This window comes from Geotrypetes seraphini, chromosome 1 (genome assembly GCF_902459505.1).
Source record: "Geotrypetes seraphini chromosome 1, aGeoSer1.1, whole genome shotgun sequence".
NCBI classification, from domain to species: Eukaryota; Metazoa; Chordata; class Amphibia; order Gymnophiona; family Dermophiidae; genus Geotrypetes; species Geotrypetes seraphini.
The window spans coordinates 478117064-478132908 of record NC_047084.1 but is presented as its reverse complement, the minus strand read 5'-3'; the positions used below and the strand labels follow the sequence as shown (position 1 = coordinate 478132908).

The following is a 15845-nucleotide window of genomic DNA, read 5'->3' as shown; positions in this document are numbered from 1 at the left end:
CAAGAGACCTACTCGCATGAACTGCAGAGGTTGACATACTACACACTGTGCCATTAGGACCAAGAGAAGTCTGTTTTCAACATGTAGCATTCTGTATTAGACTTCTGGAGTTTGCTTCTAGAGTTACACAAAAGAAGCACATTCAACTTTGTGCTCACCCATGTGCTTAGTGCCGAGTATCCCCAAATCCTTTAACTTAAGCATTTAATGCACTTCCACCAAGTCGTCAGATTTAGAGTTAAAGAACTCGACAGGTATATCAGTCCTAGTGAGTTTTTTTAACAGATTGAGCACAGTTAGTTAGTAGAAGTCAATAATCAGTGCTTAAGTCCCTGAGCAATTAAAATACTGAAATTTCTATGAGTTTAAGGCAGGGGTGTCAAGTCCCTCCTCGAGAGCTGCAAGGTTTATACCAAAAGGACATTAGACGCCTTCAACTAATACAAAACACGGCAATAAAAATTATCACCAACTCAAAAAAAGTCTGATCATGTTACTCCTCTGTTGAAAAATGCCCACTGGCTTCCCGTTCATCATCGGATCATCTATAAAATCGCCCTCCTCCTTACTTTCAAGACCCAGCAGACTAATGCATCAGCATTTATTGACAGACTACTTACTCCATACGACTTCCCTAGAATCTTAAGATCCTCATCACAATTTACCCTTAATGTTCCTTCCCTAAAAATAATCGTCGTTCATATATTTTTGAACAAAACTTGGTTAAATTTAAGAGCAGCTTAAAAATGTTTCCTTTTTAAAGATGCATATGATTAATGTATCTGATTCAATTTTGTTGTATTTTATATAATCTTAATTCACTTATTTCTTATCAATTTTAAAATTCTTCCCTATCCTTTCTTTTTTTTTTTTCTTTTTTTTTTTAAACATATGTTTATTAACAGTGAAGCAGCACATACATTCAGGCGGCAACAGTGCCATAATCTACAAGCAGATAACACAAGGGATACATAAACAGCTGGTAAATGCAAATTCTTCTACACTTCCCTTTTGTTGTATTCCTCCTTCCCACCTTAGTATGTCCTTGTATTGTCTTTACCCATTATTTATTTTAATTGTACAACGCTTTGAAATATATTGTAAAGCGTTCTATCAAATTTTAAAATAAACTATAAACTAATCCAGTCGTGTTTTTAGGATTTCCCCAATGAATATGCATGAGATCTATTAGCGTACAATGAAAGCAGTGCATGCAAATAGATCTCATGCATATTAATTGGGGAAATCCTGAAAACCCGACTGGATTGCAGCCCTCGGAGGGACTTTAACACCTGTGGTTTAAGGGGAAAGGGAAAAGGATTGGGACTTGTATACAGTCTTTTTTGTAGTTATGCAACCACACTAAGCACTTCAAGCATTTCCCCCACCCCCATCTGTCCCAGTGTACCTGAAAGTGTGCTACACTATGTGAAAGTGCTTAAAACAGCTCTTTAACCCATCACTTTCAGTAGTTATAGCGACCAAAAGATAATGAATCACCATATTAACTGCCAGTGAACTATGACCCAAGATAAAAGCATGCTAAAGGCACATTTCCTCTACTTAACGACTTGTCCAAAAATATTTAGCCTGCTCCAGTTATGGCTCAACTTGCCGCCTTTTCATTTAAATAGGGGTACGAGGTATGCAAAGCTGAATGTTACAAAAATCAGTCCAATTTAATAATTAACAGAAGTGTTTTCAGTGTCTACGTCTGTTCCTTCCTAGGGTTCATTAAGGTTGGCGGATCTGTTTGAATTGCCAAGGGAACACATTTCCAGTCCCATTTCTCAGGTTTAACGGAAGAGTAAGGAACCTTAATACGAGAGTGAAACGCAGGTCTTGTAAGTTACCTTGAGGCTGTATTAGGTCATGATATACAATAATGTCCTGAGCATTGTTTAGATTGTTAGCCAGAGTCACCAGTTCCGTTCCAGAAAATTTATTGGCACCATAAATAGCTTCATTTTCACCATCAATCCAATAGACACGATCCTGTAGAATTTAAAAAAAAAACAAAAACCAAACAAAACCACCATCACACCACAGTGGATTAACAGCAACAGTAAACTGATCATGTATTAGTGACTATAGTCAAGATCAAGTCTAGTTATTAACCTTATGAACTACATATGCCATGTCCATAGTGCATTAGCCTAAGACTTCAGCGCTAAATGTGGCTTACATTTGTTCTACACTTTAAAGGATCAGAGCTACTTGGAGCTTGGGTCAGACTGCTTGATACAAGACCAAGAATCAGTTTCTTTAAAAATTTGCTTACATTTGAAAAGGCTAATATCAAAATGTAACACATTTAAGTATATAGATATGTCTTAGTTGCTCAAATCACTTCTATTGGAAAAATCTAAGACCAATCAAGAAACACTACCACAAGGTCACCTAGACAAGCTGAGCAAATGAAGCTACCTTCTAGATCACCTGATTTGCTTATACTAGATGGTCCTTTTCCAGCTTAGATGAAAAGGACACTCGCTGCAAGGACATTATCAGTTCAGATTAGCCCAGGGTGCTAGCTTACCCATAGCCATTGGAACAGGGATGAATCACTCTAGCGGTTACCATTATGCATTAAGATTATATTGTGTATAAATGGAAGAAATGGCATTACAATTGGTACTATTATGGAGGTAGGATATGGGTAGCAGTTTTTGCCCCCCCCTAAAAGAAAGAATTCTGCTGCCCGAGTCTACCCATTTCATTTGTGCAAATACTCAGTATGAAAGCAGTAGGGTGTCATGTATTAACATTACAAAAGACTTGTCCATTCTGCTTCTGTGCATAATCGGAGTTATATGCAACACAAAACCTGGACCGATTTGTATAGAATGACTTGGTGTCACTGATCGATAGTCAATAGCCAATTAAGCATATGGGGGATATTCTATAGGTGGTGCTGAAACTTAGGGTGCCCTACTAGTACCCAATTGAGACAGCATTTTAAACAGAAAAAAATGGTAAAATGAAAGCTCCTACTGGCACCAGAATTGTGCCTACATAGGCACTTTACGAGTTTAATGCCACTATGGGCATTAAGTGCCATAAAGCATGATTCATGACATAGATAGGCATCAGAAATGTAGGCCTGGAAAACCCTGGCCTATATTTCCAGCGCCCATCTGTCCCAACGCGTTAGATTCTCTCTACTGCACCATCAAGTGATTAACACACAATTGGCGGCCATAACTGGCAGTCACTTTTTAGGTGACCACCGATAATCGGCGCCATATAGAGAATCTGGACCATACTGTTTAAAGATCACATATATCCAGGTTCAAAAAGCAAGATATGTTAAATTATCCTTGCACACTTAGTACAGAGGTATAAAGTTCCCCATTCACAAAGCACGAGATGCAGTAAGCAACTAGTGTTGCACCTTCTCCCACAAAAACAAGGTTCAAGTCTAATCACCACTGGATCTCAACTTTTGAAACAGACTTAAAATTTAAAGTAGGTCTTATTTAAAAACTGGAACGAGTTTGTAGGCAAACCATACTTTGGTGTTGGGCACCCTTCAAGATAATACACTGTTCCAAAGTCAAGGCTAACTTGTCACATACATGATCACCAACATTTTAGTATCAAAAGGGTTTTAAATCCTACCTCAAATATTGTCAGAGCGAGAGGATGAGCAAGAAATTCATTTGATTTTAACACTATTCTGCGGTCTTGACCATTGAGGTCCACACTGGAGAGCACGTGCAGCTTCGAATCAACCCAGTAGAGACGACTCTTTACAAGGTCTAGAATAAACAAGTCACATTTCTAGTGAAAGCTTTTTTGAAAAAAAAGTTATGAATTTTAAGTTCTGATGTGAACCAAATGTCTTGAAACAGTTGTAGGACTAAGGCAGTAAATACAATTACCTGCATGTTGAGGAAAGTTAGATTGACAAAGCACTAAGTTGCATCAGGTTAATCTCCAGCCTCTACTCTGAATCAGTATCCTAAGCCATATCCTCAACCAATGATTTAAACACGTATAACATGACTGGAAGGGAACGCAAGTCTGCTTTAGTATTGGTAATACTTTGTAGACATTTAATATGCCATTTGCAACTTTTATGCTGTCAGACTTCAGACAAACCCTCAATCTCAAAGATACCAGCATTATACCTGGGGTTTTGGATGGCAAGCATTTTCAAGCTCACTAGCCTCCAAGCATTTATGCATGACCAAGGCTGATGTAATAAGACCACCACAAACTTGGTGCAGCAGTCTACTTCAGTACTTATACTGGAAGTAATCAAGTCTACTAGATCAGAAATACACAAGCCACACTGTACCACATTAAGTCAGTTATTAGCATATAGTTGAATGGTAAAATGGTACATAACTGAGAAGGAAATTAGAATCTTTAGAAAACTTCTCTCGTAATAGATTGATCAACTTTCCTAGAGTTGCAACAATACCTCCTAGAGATATGTTAACACTACATGATGGAAGTTTTGGAAATATCAGAGGATCTGTTGTCACCTTTTTCTCAGGTGTATTATTTACCTATAAGAAGAGAAGGACAACTAAAATTACAGGACGATCAGCAAGCACCTAATATTACATTGTTTTTGGAATTCTCGGATAGGAAAGTGGCAACACTTCTTACACTAGTGTTAGCACCAGATAAAAATTGGTTACTTAGACTTTTCTTTAAAAATAAACAAAAGGAATTTCTTGGGATTTAAAATACAAATGTTTCCATACCTGGCACAAGACGCACAAAAACGTAGATGTGAATTTATTTTTATGAAACCGGGTGTTATTGCTCTTGGGGGCGACTTTTTTCCTTAGTCACCCATGTAAATGTGCGATACAATATCAAATGCAAAAATATGTCTTTTTTGACCCTAGCCAACTGACAACTTTCTTGTTCGAGGCTCGACAAAGCAGGGACAACATGAGTGCTTATTGAAGTTTGATATACTTCCTTAACTAATGGATTTTTCTTATTTCTTATGTTTTTGTGTTAATTGCTCACTGATTCTAAGCCTTGGATTCTATATTGAGGACTTGCGTTAAAGTTAAGCTACTAAATTTCTATTATTTTGGTTAAATCATTATTATTGGTCATGTATTTTTTCTTTTTCTGTTTAACTATCTTTCTTTACAAGTGGATACTTGATATGTTAATGAAAAAATGAAAATGATAAAAAAAAATTGGTACTAAGCTGCAGTTAACTTCAACAGCTCTAATCAGAAATAACTTCCAATAGCACCATTACCAAGTGAAATTATTAAATTCCCACCAAGCTTCATTAAAAACAGGGAAGGATCTTGCATTGTAGACTAATCCCAGTTGGCCTCCTAACCCCTTTGACCTGGGGGCCACCGCAGGAGCGGATGGCTGGGCACGATGGACCAATGGTCTGACTCAGCAGCAGCAATTCTTATGTTCCCTGTTCCAGGGAAGTTCCCTACTATCCCTTTTCAAGCATCTTGAAAGTGGCATCAGTTTGGTGTCCCATGACAGCTTCCTTTCATCATTTTCCAAGTAACAATTAAAAAGGGATAATGGGAAGATACTTCCAGGACTAATGGAGACACAAATGGTGTTTAAGTTTTCTTGTGTTTGTTTCAAGCTGGTTTGGGGACTAGCTCCCACCTACCTTCTATCTCATTTTGTGTTATATCAGGGGTGTCAAAGTCCCTCCTCGAGGGCCGTAATCCAGTCAGGTTTTCAGGATTTCCCCAATGAATATGCATTGAAAGCAGTGCATGCACATAGATCTCATGCATATTCATTGGGGAAATCCTGAAAACCCGACTGGATTCCGGCCCTCGAGGACCGACTTGACACCTGTGTGTTATATAGTCCTACAAGGAAAACCAGAAACTAATCTATTTTCATACCCAAGCATTACTGGCTGTAAATAGAAATCTTTTGGATAGGACTCTTATGTATCAAGCAAGTAAACAGCAATTTTGGTTAGGCAACTACATTAATACAGCTAGACTGACCTACGGCGCCTTTAGGAAAGAAATAAAAACTATTGTTTAATAGATTTATCTCCTAAACCAAAAGTTTCACTAAATCTAATACTGCTATTATGTCCACTCTTGTGTAAAATGTTGTATTTTAATAGTTTGCATATTGTAATTTGTTGATTGTCCAGCTCTCTTCGGTCGTCCGATTATGGTGGTAGAAGAATAAAGTTATCATCATCATATTTACTTCACCAAGGAAGCATGGGGGCTCTAGCTGAGGGAGGACCCTGGATTAAAGAGCCTCTGTAGTTACACCAGGAATTAATGTCAAATGTGTCATTAAACCAGATATCAACAAGAAAGTTGCCTGATCTCTCCACAAAAAGACAAAAACCAAACAAAAACTTGAGTTGATGTCCAAGATGGAAGTTATTACAACAAATAATTCACATAAAAATGTTTAGGGCCTAAACCACTGGAAACTGGACCCTTTTACCGCTTTACATCAAACTAGTAAAAATATAATGCAGTTTATATGAGGCTATAAAACAGGTACAAAGAAAATGCAATCTTGAGTAGCTGAAGTTAAACAGGTTTCTAGATCCGACATTTTATGTAAAAAAAATATCTAGAGTGTACATATACAATACCTAGTGTAATTCCATTGGGCCTCTGAATGTCGGTTGTCACAAGCTGTTGTCTGTCATTTCCGTTCATTCCTGCTTTTTCTATTCTGGCTGGTTCACCCCAGTCTGACCAGTATAAGAAACTGGAAAAAACCCCCACCAAAATAGGAAAGCCAGTTTACTACAGAGATACCCATGCACAAATATTTACCCCACCCCACCCCCCTCAAAAGAAGGATACATGTGAGGGTAGGGTAAGCTGGAGTTTCAATGGCAACTCTGGTAGTGGGAACCTAAAGACTGTACCAAGTGGCCTTTTACAGTCCATGGCCCAGAAATAAAATAAATAAAAAATTTAACCACAAACATAATGTGACTATTGGGACCATTCAGGTTTTTTCATTTACTAAGTTACTAAGTGAAAAAGTCAAAGATTAAAAGTTTCATGCTTAAGGTGGAAAAAAAGGCTAGAAGTTGAGCATCTGTATCCAAATGTCCTGCAACTTCATAATCCTACCCTTATACAAGATATGAAAGGGGTTTTGCTTTGTAGTGGCCAATAAAGACCATGCCTGGTCTCATTTTTAGCAAAACCTGGTTCGGCAAGCTTGAGACTGTTGTACTATTTTGGTGGTGCAGCCAGTACTCTAGAACTGCAATGCTTTTATATTCATGCTAGAAATAGTCAGTCACCTTTAATCTACGAACAGATTAAAAAAAAGTTTTCGCTAAACACTGGCACATTAAGCAGCTAAGTTTGAAATAAGTGGTCTCAGCATTGCATAATTGCCTAAGATGTTTCTGTATTGCCAAGTATGTTTTATTAAATCAATGGAGGCAGGAAGGATCATTTACCCAGAAAGAGGATCAACGGCTACAGACGTAGGCTCTCTCAGGTCTTTGCTGAATAAGGTAGTTTTTTTGGTGCCATCAAAACTGGCCACAGAAATAGTCTTTAATCCCACATCTGTCCAGTAGATGTTCTTATAGATCCAATCCACAGCAATTGATGCAGGGATGTGCAAGTTTTCAATTATTTTAGAATGGATGCCAACTTTATCACGTGCATCTAAAGAAGCCCTAAACAAGAAACAGTGTTAAAGACTATAGAATGGAAATTAAAAAAAACATACCGATTTCAAGTTTGGTTTGTATTTCCACATTACTTACCTTTTTCAAAAGTAGCTAATTACATTTAAATCACCTGGCAATTATTGCATAATTTATAATGTTGGGCCACCATTTAGCATTTTGCAATTTGATATTGTATGGAAGTTAATTACTTTACATTAGTGATTTCTACTCCGTCTTTACCTTGCGGTTCAAGGCAGAAGAGTTGTTGTGATAATAGGAAGAACATATTGTTAAGATATTAAGTACTTAGGAAAAGCTTGAGCATTTTCTAATTTGTTAAGGAGTAGTTGGTAATTGCAGGAGGAGTTCCGAGCCTGTTTGGTTGTATTATATTGGTTTTATGTATTTTTTGAAGAGTAGGGTTTTTTGTTTCTTTTTTTGAAGGTTTTGTAGTCTGTGGTCGAAGTCAGCAGATTTGTAAGCTGTCTGTCCAGTTTCGCTACTACTTTATATAACCTGGATTATGGTGGCAACAAAATTATTTTTTTGCCCCAATTCTATAATGTCTACCTAAAGCTAGATACCAATATCGGTACCGCTTAATTGTTGCCAATATTAGAAACAGAAGCCTAATGGTAGATAAAATGCTAAAATGGCCCCAGTCTGCCCATCCACAGCATCCACTATCTCCATGTCTCCCCAATAGATCTCACATGCCTGTCCCATGCCTTCTTGAACTCAGACACTACTCCTGAGCCTATCACCACTTCATCTTATGCCCTCTCATATGGAAGCTTCCTTTCAAATGCGATGTAAACATCTCTATTGGCCCTTACTCACAAGTAGCTTTAATTGGACTTGATTCTGTAAGTAGACACTTAAGCCTAAAGCACCTACACTAAAAGTGGGAGTGGTTAGAGCAGATCGTGGGCATGAGTTAGGAGCCGATATCGGCACCTAACTTTAGGGTTAAAAACCAAACAAACAAACCCTGGCATAAATTGGGGACACCAGCATAAATTCTACAATGGGTGCCTAAATTTTAGAGATGTCAACATTGGCACAGATTCTAACTTTAGGGAGACTTTATAGAATAATCAGGGCTTTTGCGTCTCGGCAATATTCATGCTGTTGAAATGTAAACAGTGTCCACTTTGCTGATACTTCTGATGCTATCTGAGTAGAACCAACATATAACCAGCGTCAGGGTAGAAATGACAATGTTACTTCTATTACTAGGATTCAATTTGCCAGCCTCCAAGTTGAAAATAAGCACAAATAGTCAGTCAATGAGTCATTTCACTTATGCTGAAATGTCAACCTATATTGTAGGGAATACATACAGCCCATACCTGTGGGCATAAGATCTGCTTTAGCCAGACTGCACCAAATCATCTTATCATTAAAAGCACTGCATGATAGACTTTAAGCTGCAATTTAATACCTCACACTAGTATAATGTAAACAAGAGACTAAAATGAACAATTTATAGGATAAAAACCTGTTAAGGTCTTAAAAATAAATTGTGAATGAATGAATACCCTCAGTTTTCTGTGCTTTTACATTCTCCCTGGGGAGACTTACTCCACAATGAGTGGTCACAAACAAAACATCAATGGGTCTCATACTGGGGTCCTTTTACTAAGGTGTGCGAAATGCCAATGCGCCAATAGACTATAATGGACGTGTTTTAGCGTGCGTTAAAATGGCTAGCGCGCCTTAGTAAAAGGACCCCACTGTGAGTGTGCTCAAACTGAAAATGAATTTCAGATTGAATGTGCATCAATACTGCAAAAAAAAAAAAAAAAAAAAAAAAAAAAAAAAAAAAAGAGTCAGTATCTACATTAATCACGATCCTGCTGTACTCCGATAACAGTAATGCAACCTGTGTAAATGAATCCACAGTCTAAATTATTTTTCCGATAGGTCCATAATTAAACCCATCATCTGAAAGCTCTTCATATTTGATCAGGTCCACATTTCTTGCATCTGCTGCATGGGTAGGGATTCAGCTCTGGGCTCTTCCCTCACCATTACTGAGGGATACAGAAAAAGACGAACACATGAATGTTCAGGATTAAGAAGTCTGATCTGACATAAAAAAAACAGTTCAGTGAAGTCAATGTAAAACCACTGGTCTCTGGAGCTTTAAGAACTTATATACAAACTGGGCCAGTTTGCACATTCATTTGCAAGCAAATTTAAGTAACAATGATTTACCAGAACTGTTTCTACTCTGGTGAGTTTATGAAGTATCTATTATAAACTTTTATCCAGCAATATACATTTTAAATATTGCTCTTATCCTGGTGTTATACATGAGCAAAGTCAGTTCATACATCTTTAGATTTTCAGGTCCTTCAGTGTATTTTACATCTCAATTTTCTCATTTGAAAAACTAATCACTTTTTTATAGATTTTGTCCTATTTTTGTCTTATTTATGTACTGTAACTAAGCTTGTACATTTTTCAGACTATTTTGGTTGCTATAGTGTACCATTTTGGTGGCACAAAATCTTTAAATGCACTGAGGGGGCATGCACCACAATTCCTACAGCTTTTCAAGTGTTAGTGGTTTCTTGCCACAGCACTTGCTCAGGGAAGTTTTTCTAATTTGTTTCGATTGTGATCGGATTTTTGTTTCTCCCTGATGTATGTTACTTTGATGCCTAAAACAGCCTGTTGTCTATTTCTGTAACTTCAAAACATTTATGCCTGTGGTGTGTTTTATTTAAAAAAAAAAAAAACAAACAAAACACACCACAGCACTTTCAGTGATATACGGTTTTCCCATAATTCATTTGATACTTTAAGAGTAGCATTATACATGAGACTTCAAATATATTCCCCTAAAAGGTGGGTTTCTTGTCTTAAAACTTTGATCATTTACCCTGCAATTACTTTTTTAGCCATTTATCCAGTGATAAGTAACCCCATTTCAGTCTGCATTTTGCCAGATTTTTCTTTAAAAGTGCTGCTTCTTACACCCTATTTGTCTATTCCATATGTGTTTTGAAATATCACTCATTTTGATTTATGTTATTTTTAAAGATGTAATATCATTCATGCTTTGACTATCATACTATGGTTGCCCAAAATTAAGTTCATTAGATATGACTTTATTCCTAGTTTTTTCCAACATATTTTTAATTGTCCTTTTGATTAAATATCCATTTATGCATTTGTAAAGATTTTATTAAAAAAAAATAAATAAATCTATTCCACCTATAGCCTACATGAAATTTCACAATATCCACATGAAATTTGTTTATATATGCAGAATTAGTAAATTAACTTAAAGTAAAATAGACTTCTTCTCATGATTAAGGCACACCAGCCGAAACAGTTGTGTCAAGGGACTTCAATGGTTTTACATTGCACTTTACCAACTGTTTTTATGTCGGATTAAAAACTATGAATCCTGAAAATTCACCATGTCCTACTTTTTCTGTATGCTAGGTTTGTTAGGAAAAGCAGTACAAGTTGTGCCAGGAATCTCTCACTACCTCATTTGTGATTAGTATATCCTGCTAAATTCTGCAACTGCTTTGCCATATATTTTTGAACAAGTTGTAATTTCCAAGATATGGCAGTCTTCCCTTATATTGCCAGCCCCTCATATAAGCCTTTTATTTTTGCCTTCATGGTTCCAACATACTCCATATGAGAAGTCACAAGACCAATTAGCTAATTTGCCTATCAGACAATTACCCTAATTGCCACCTAATACATGCTGTCCAAAAGTGTAGGAAATAGTCATACTGGTGAAAGTACAACAGTCCAAAGTATTACAACTGATTAGAGAATTGGGGTGGGAGGGGATTAGATATTTTAGGGCAGACAATTCTGCATAGGATGCCAGTAAGTGATTCTCAGCCACTGAGACTGGCATCCTATACAGAATCAGGCCCACATTATATACATTGATTAAATATACAAGTTTGATTTACACTAGTCCCATGTCAGTGGAACACAAGTATGAAACATAAAATGAACAGGAATAAACAAATTCTTGCTAAATCCAATAAGGATCATTAGTGGTGATACACAATTGGTATTGCATTAATACCCCACTGAAAACTGGAATCAGAACTGAGAATTTTGGAGATTTGATAGGCACCAGACATGCGAAGCTTTGATTAGGAGAGTTTATGATACTGGGAAAATTAAGACAAATTTTCCTGGAGGATCACCAGCCAGTCGGGTTTTCGAGATAGCCCTAATGAATATGCATGGAACAGATTTGCATGCCTGTCACCTCCATTATATGCAAATCTGTCTCATGCATATTCATTAGGGCTATCTCGAAAACCCGACTGGCTGGTGGTCCTCCAGGATAGGGTTGGGAACCACTGATCTAGGGCTCCTTTTATTAAGCTGCGCTAGTGGGATTAATGCGCGTGATTTTTCATCACGTGCTAACCCCTGCGCTGGCTAAAAACTACCACCTGCTCAAGAGGAGGGCTAGCGGTTTAACGCACGCTATTACACGTGTTAAACTGCTAGCGTGGCTTGATAAAAACGAGCCCCTAGTTGACAACTAATCTTGAATGTCAACTAGATTACCAAAAACTATGTGAAAAGTGTTTATAGACTTTAAAAAATGTTGCTGCTAGGCTTCTATTTTCAGAAACAAGATATGATAAGGTGATGTCTTTATATCTCAGATTACATTGGCTTCCTTTCAAAGCAAGGGATATTTTTAAATTATGTAAATTTGTTCTCTATCTTCCATGGAGAAATCCTGGACTATGTGATGAATGCAGTAGAACTACTTTCTGTTGAGAACTATAACTTGATTAGCAACCTGGAGGATGAGATTCCTGAATTCTGGGAGGTATTAAATATAACAATACACCATCTTTCATATTTGGTAGCAAAAATGGTTAACTCTTCCAATAAAACTAACTATCCCTCTTATGAAAATTTCTTTAAAGACCTGAAGATGTTTTTCATGTTAAGAAATGAGCAGATTTCCTATGATTTACAGTCAAACCTCGGTTTACGATTGCACCAGTTTGCGAGTGTTTTGCAAGACGAGCAAAACATTCGCAAAATCGGCACCTCGGAAACAGAGTTTGACTCTATTTACGACCACCTTCCCCCTCAATCCGGCATCCCCCCCCCCGCGATCCTACATCCCCCCAAGCACTGAAATGAAATCCCTTATCCCAATTGGGCACCGGCACCAGCACCAACGCATAGGACATGCTGGTGCCCAAAGATCCTCCCTCTTCCGGGCTGGGCGGTGCGTCTGAGATCCTCCCTGTTGCCTGTGCTGGGCTTGACTTTTGAGATTCAGAATCTCGGAGAGAGTGAGACCAGAAGGCCTTGAGCATGCGCAAATGCTCAAGGCCCAGTCCAGCCCAGGCAACAGGGAGGATCTCTGATGCACCGCCCAGCCCAGAAGAGGGAGGATCTTCGGGCACCTATGCGTTGGTGCCCAATCAGGGTAAGGGATTTTGTTTCGGTGTTCAGGGGGGGTGATGCCAGTTCGCAGAGGGGGATGCCGGATCGCAGGAGGGGTGTATGGAGCAGCATCGGTGGCCTCAAGGGGGGGGGAATGGAGCAGCGCCGGTAGCCTTGTGGAGGGGGGGGAGGAGGAGGTGGAACGGATCAAAGCGAGTTTCCCTTACTTCCTATGGGGAAACTCGCTTTGATATATGAGCAATTTGGTTTACGAGCATACTTCTGGAACGAATTATGCTCGTAAACCAAGGTTCCACTGTATATGCTTTCATTTTAAAATTAAGATTGTAATTTTGATTTTAATGTAAGATTGTTATTCTTGGAGGTGGTCAGCCTCTTATTAATGTATGTCACATTGAATTCCTATTGAGATATTAGCAATTCATAAATATTCATGTAATATGATTAAATTTTAAAAACTGGTGCAACACTGATCTATTTGGATCTGAGATGGTCCCATTTTCAGTTATGGGAACTTGATATCAATTATAGAAAACTACTACAACCGTGGGATTTTTTTATTTTTTTTTTTGACATTTAACACTGTCATCTAAAGCTGTGTACATCAAAAAAGCAGTTACTAAATCCTAATTGTTTTAACATAGGAGCTGCCTCAGTTGTGCTAAACTAAGGTTAGTAACTTGTCCCCACAAAATAGAACATTCAGCCTGAGCAGTAATATGCTAAATTCCACCCCCCTCTCCCCTTTAAGGAGGCAGGAGAAATTTTAGCTGTCACTATATATTTCTTCCCTTGTTTTCATCAACATCCACCACCTCCAAATATGGAGAGTAACAGTACCAGGCATTCTCCTCCAACAGCACAGATATAGTGACAGCAAAAAGACCATTACTGAACAATGACTATCCAAATCCTCCTAATGTTTCTACCTCACCCTTCCCCCCCACTTTTCCTTTAAATTTTATTGTAATCTTCCCTTATCGTTTCTTCCCACATGTTCCAGTGATGTTCAAAATGTTATTGTCAGTCTACAAGTTGTAGAGTTGTTGGGGTTTTAAAAAAAAAATTAATTCCCTACCCATTATTTTATCGTCCAGTCTAGATTTTAATTTTGGTTTTATATTAGCAATATCAAATATAGCCTGGATTAAGGATGTGAGACGAGGGGTGCATTGGGACAGAAGGGAGGGGAACATGAACTTGACAGGATGAAAAATGGAGGGGGAGGGAATAGAAAGGGAGAATGGTTGGGCATGGGTGTCTTGAGTGAGGGGGATGAGATGGTGCACATGGGGAAACAAAAAATTCGGGCATAGGGAGGGAACAGTGGGATGGATGAAGAACAAAAGTGTAAACCTATCTTTTCTTTCTATTTAAACTACAGTACTTTATTTTGAGCACTGTTTCTTTAATGTTCTTTAAAAAACTGCATTGTACTGGATCCAAGTTACATATAAATTCAACTTAACAGTTTAAAAACAAACAAAAAAAAAACCCAACTTGTTCTTAACCCGGAAACTGCCTATAAAGTTAACTTGAACTTCAGTTGGCTGAGAATGGGTGGGAGGAGAGCTGGGTTTGATTCCCACTGCACCTTTGTGACCCTGGAGAAATCTAACCCTCCACTGTCTCAGATAAAAAAAAAAAGGCTGCAAGTCACTAGGGACAAGTACCTGTATTTAACAGTTAAGGGCCCCCTTTTATCAAGCTGCACTAGAGATTTTTAGCACAAGCCAACGAAGTAAATGCTCCGATGCTCCTAAAATTCCTATGAGCATCGAGCACTTACCTCACCAACCTGCACTAAAAACTTCTAATGCAGCATGGGAAGGGGGGGGGTGTAAGTTTTGTATCACAGAAAAAACACAAAACGTCTTACCCTTACGGTATTTTAAAAAAAAAAAAAAGTCAAAATGGCACATCTAGCAAATCAGTTTTGAAAGGGATTGAGCCTTCACTTTGTATAGTATCGAGTTGCAGACTTTTCATATAAAATTTGTTTGACTGCAAAACTAGAATCAAGGAGCCTATTTTAACCCCATGACTAAGGAGTTTGCAAACAAAATGAGTGGCTGGATGCCATTCTCCTTCCTTTCAGGGAAAACAAAATAAATAAAAAATGGTTTCCAAGCTTAATTTCGCAAATGTCTTTGGCAGTAAAAGGTCTTAAATACAATCTGTTCTAAGTTTGGCAAGGGAAAAACTGATATCTTTCCCTTATTGGTGGAAAGAATTCCCAGTGCAATCTATTTCTAATAATACTCAAATGCCAAGCTACTCAAAGGGTGTATAAATCACGGAAGGACCCACTCCACCTGCAACCAGCCCTAGAACCTAGGACAAAAAGCAGCATTGGTGTTCAAAGCCTGGGATTGTGTGTGAATTCTTGGGGGACAAAGGATCAATTTTAGCACATAATGGAAGAGGTGCTGGTACCAAGTACCCCTGAAGTACCTCCTGAAAAAGCACACGTTTCCATAGGCGTTTTAGAACATGGTCCTTTTGCTTAGATTTCTTGGGAGAATGCTGAGAACTAAATGGAAAGCCCATGAAAATTTAAATGCATTTTCACATGTTATAAAATGAACTCACATCAATATTAGGTACATTCGATTGTGAGCCCACCGGGACAGATGGGGAAAAATGCTTGAGTAACTGAATAAATTCATGTAAACCATTCTGAGTTCCCTTGGGAGAACTGTATAGGAAACTGAATGAATAAAAAATATGGAAAAGAAACATTTCTCACCCCCTTCCCTTTTTGTGATCTATGCAT

The 15845-nt window shown here is 38.0% G+C and overlaps 1 protein-coding gene across 1 annotated transcript in view; it reads right to left on the bottom strand.

The window, feature by feature from the left end:
• VLDLR (very low density lipoprotein receptor) overlaps positions 1-15845 on the bottom strand; it is a 114433-nt gene that overhangs the window by 22217 nt on the left and 76371 nt on the right. The window contains exons 11-14 of the mRNA XM_033925291.1: positions 7421-7645; positions 6590-6708; positions 3622-3761; positions 1854-1995 (exon numbers count right to left, since the gene is read on the bottom strand). Coding sequence (XP_033781182.1) covers positions 1854-1995; positions 3622-3761; positions 6590-6708; positions 7421-7645 — 626 coding nt within the window. The remainder of the gene's footprint in view (positions 1-1853; positions 1996-3621; positions 3762-6589; positions 6709-7420; positions 7646-15845) is intronic.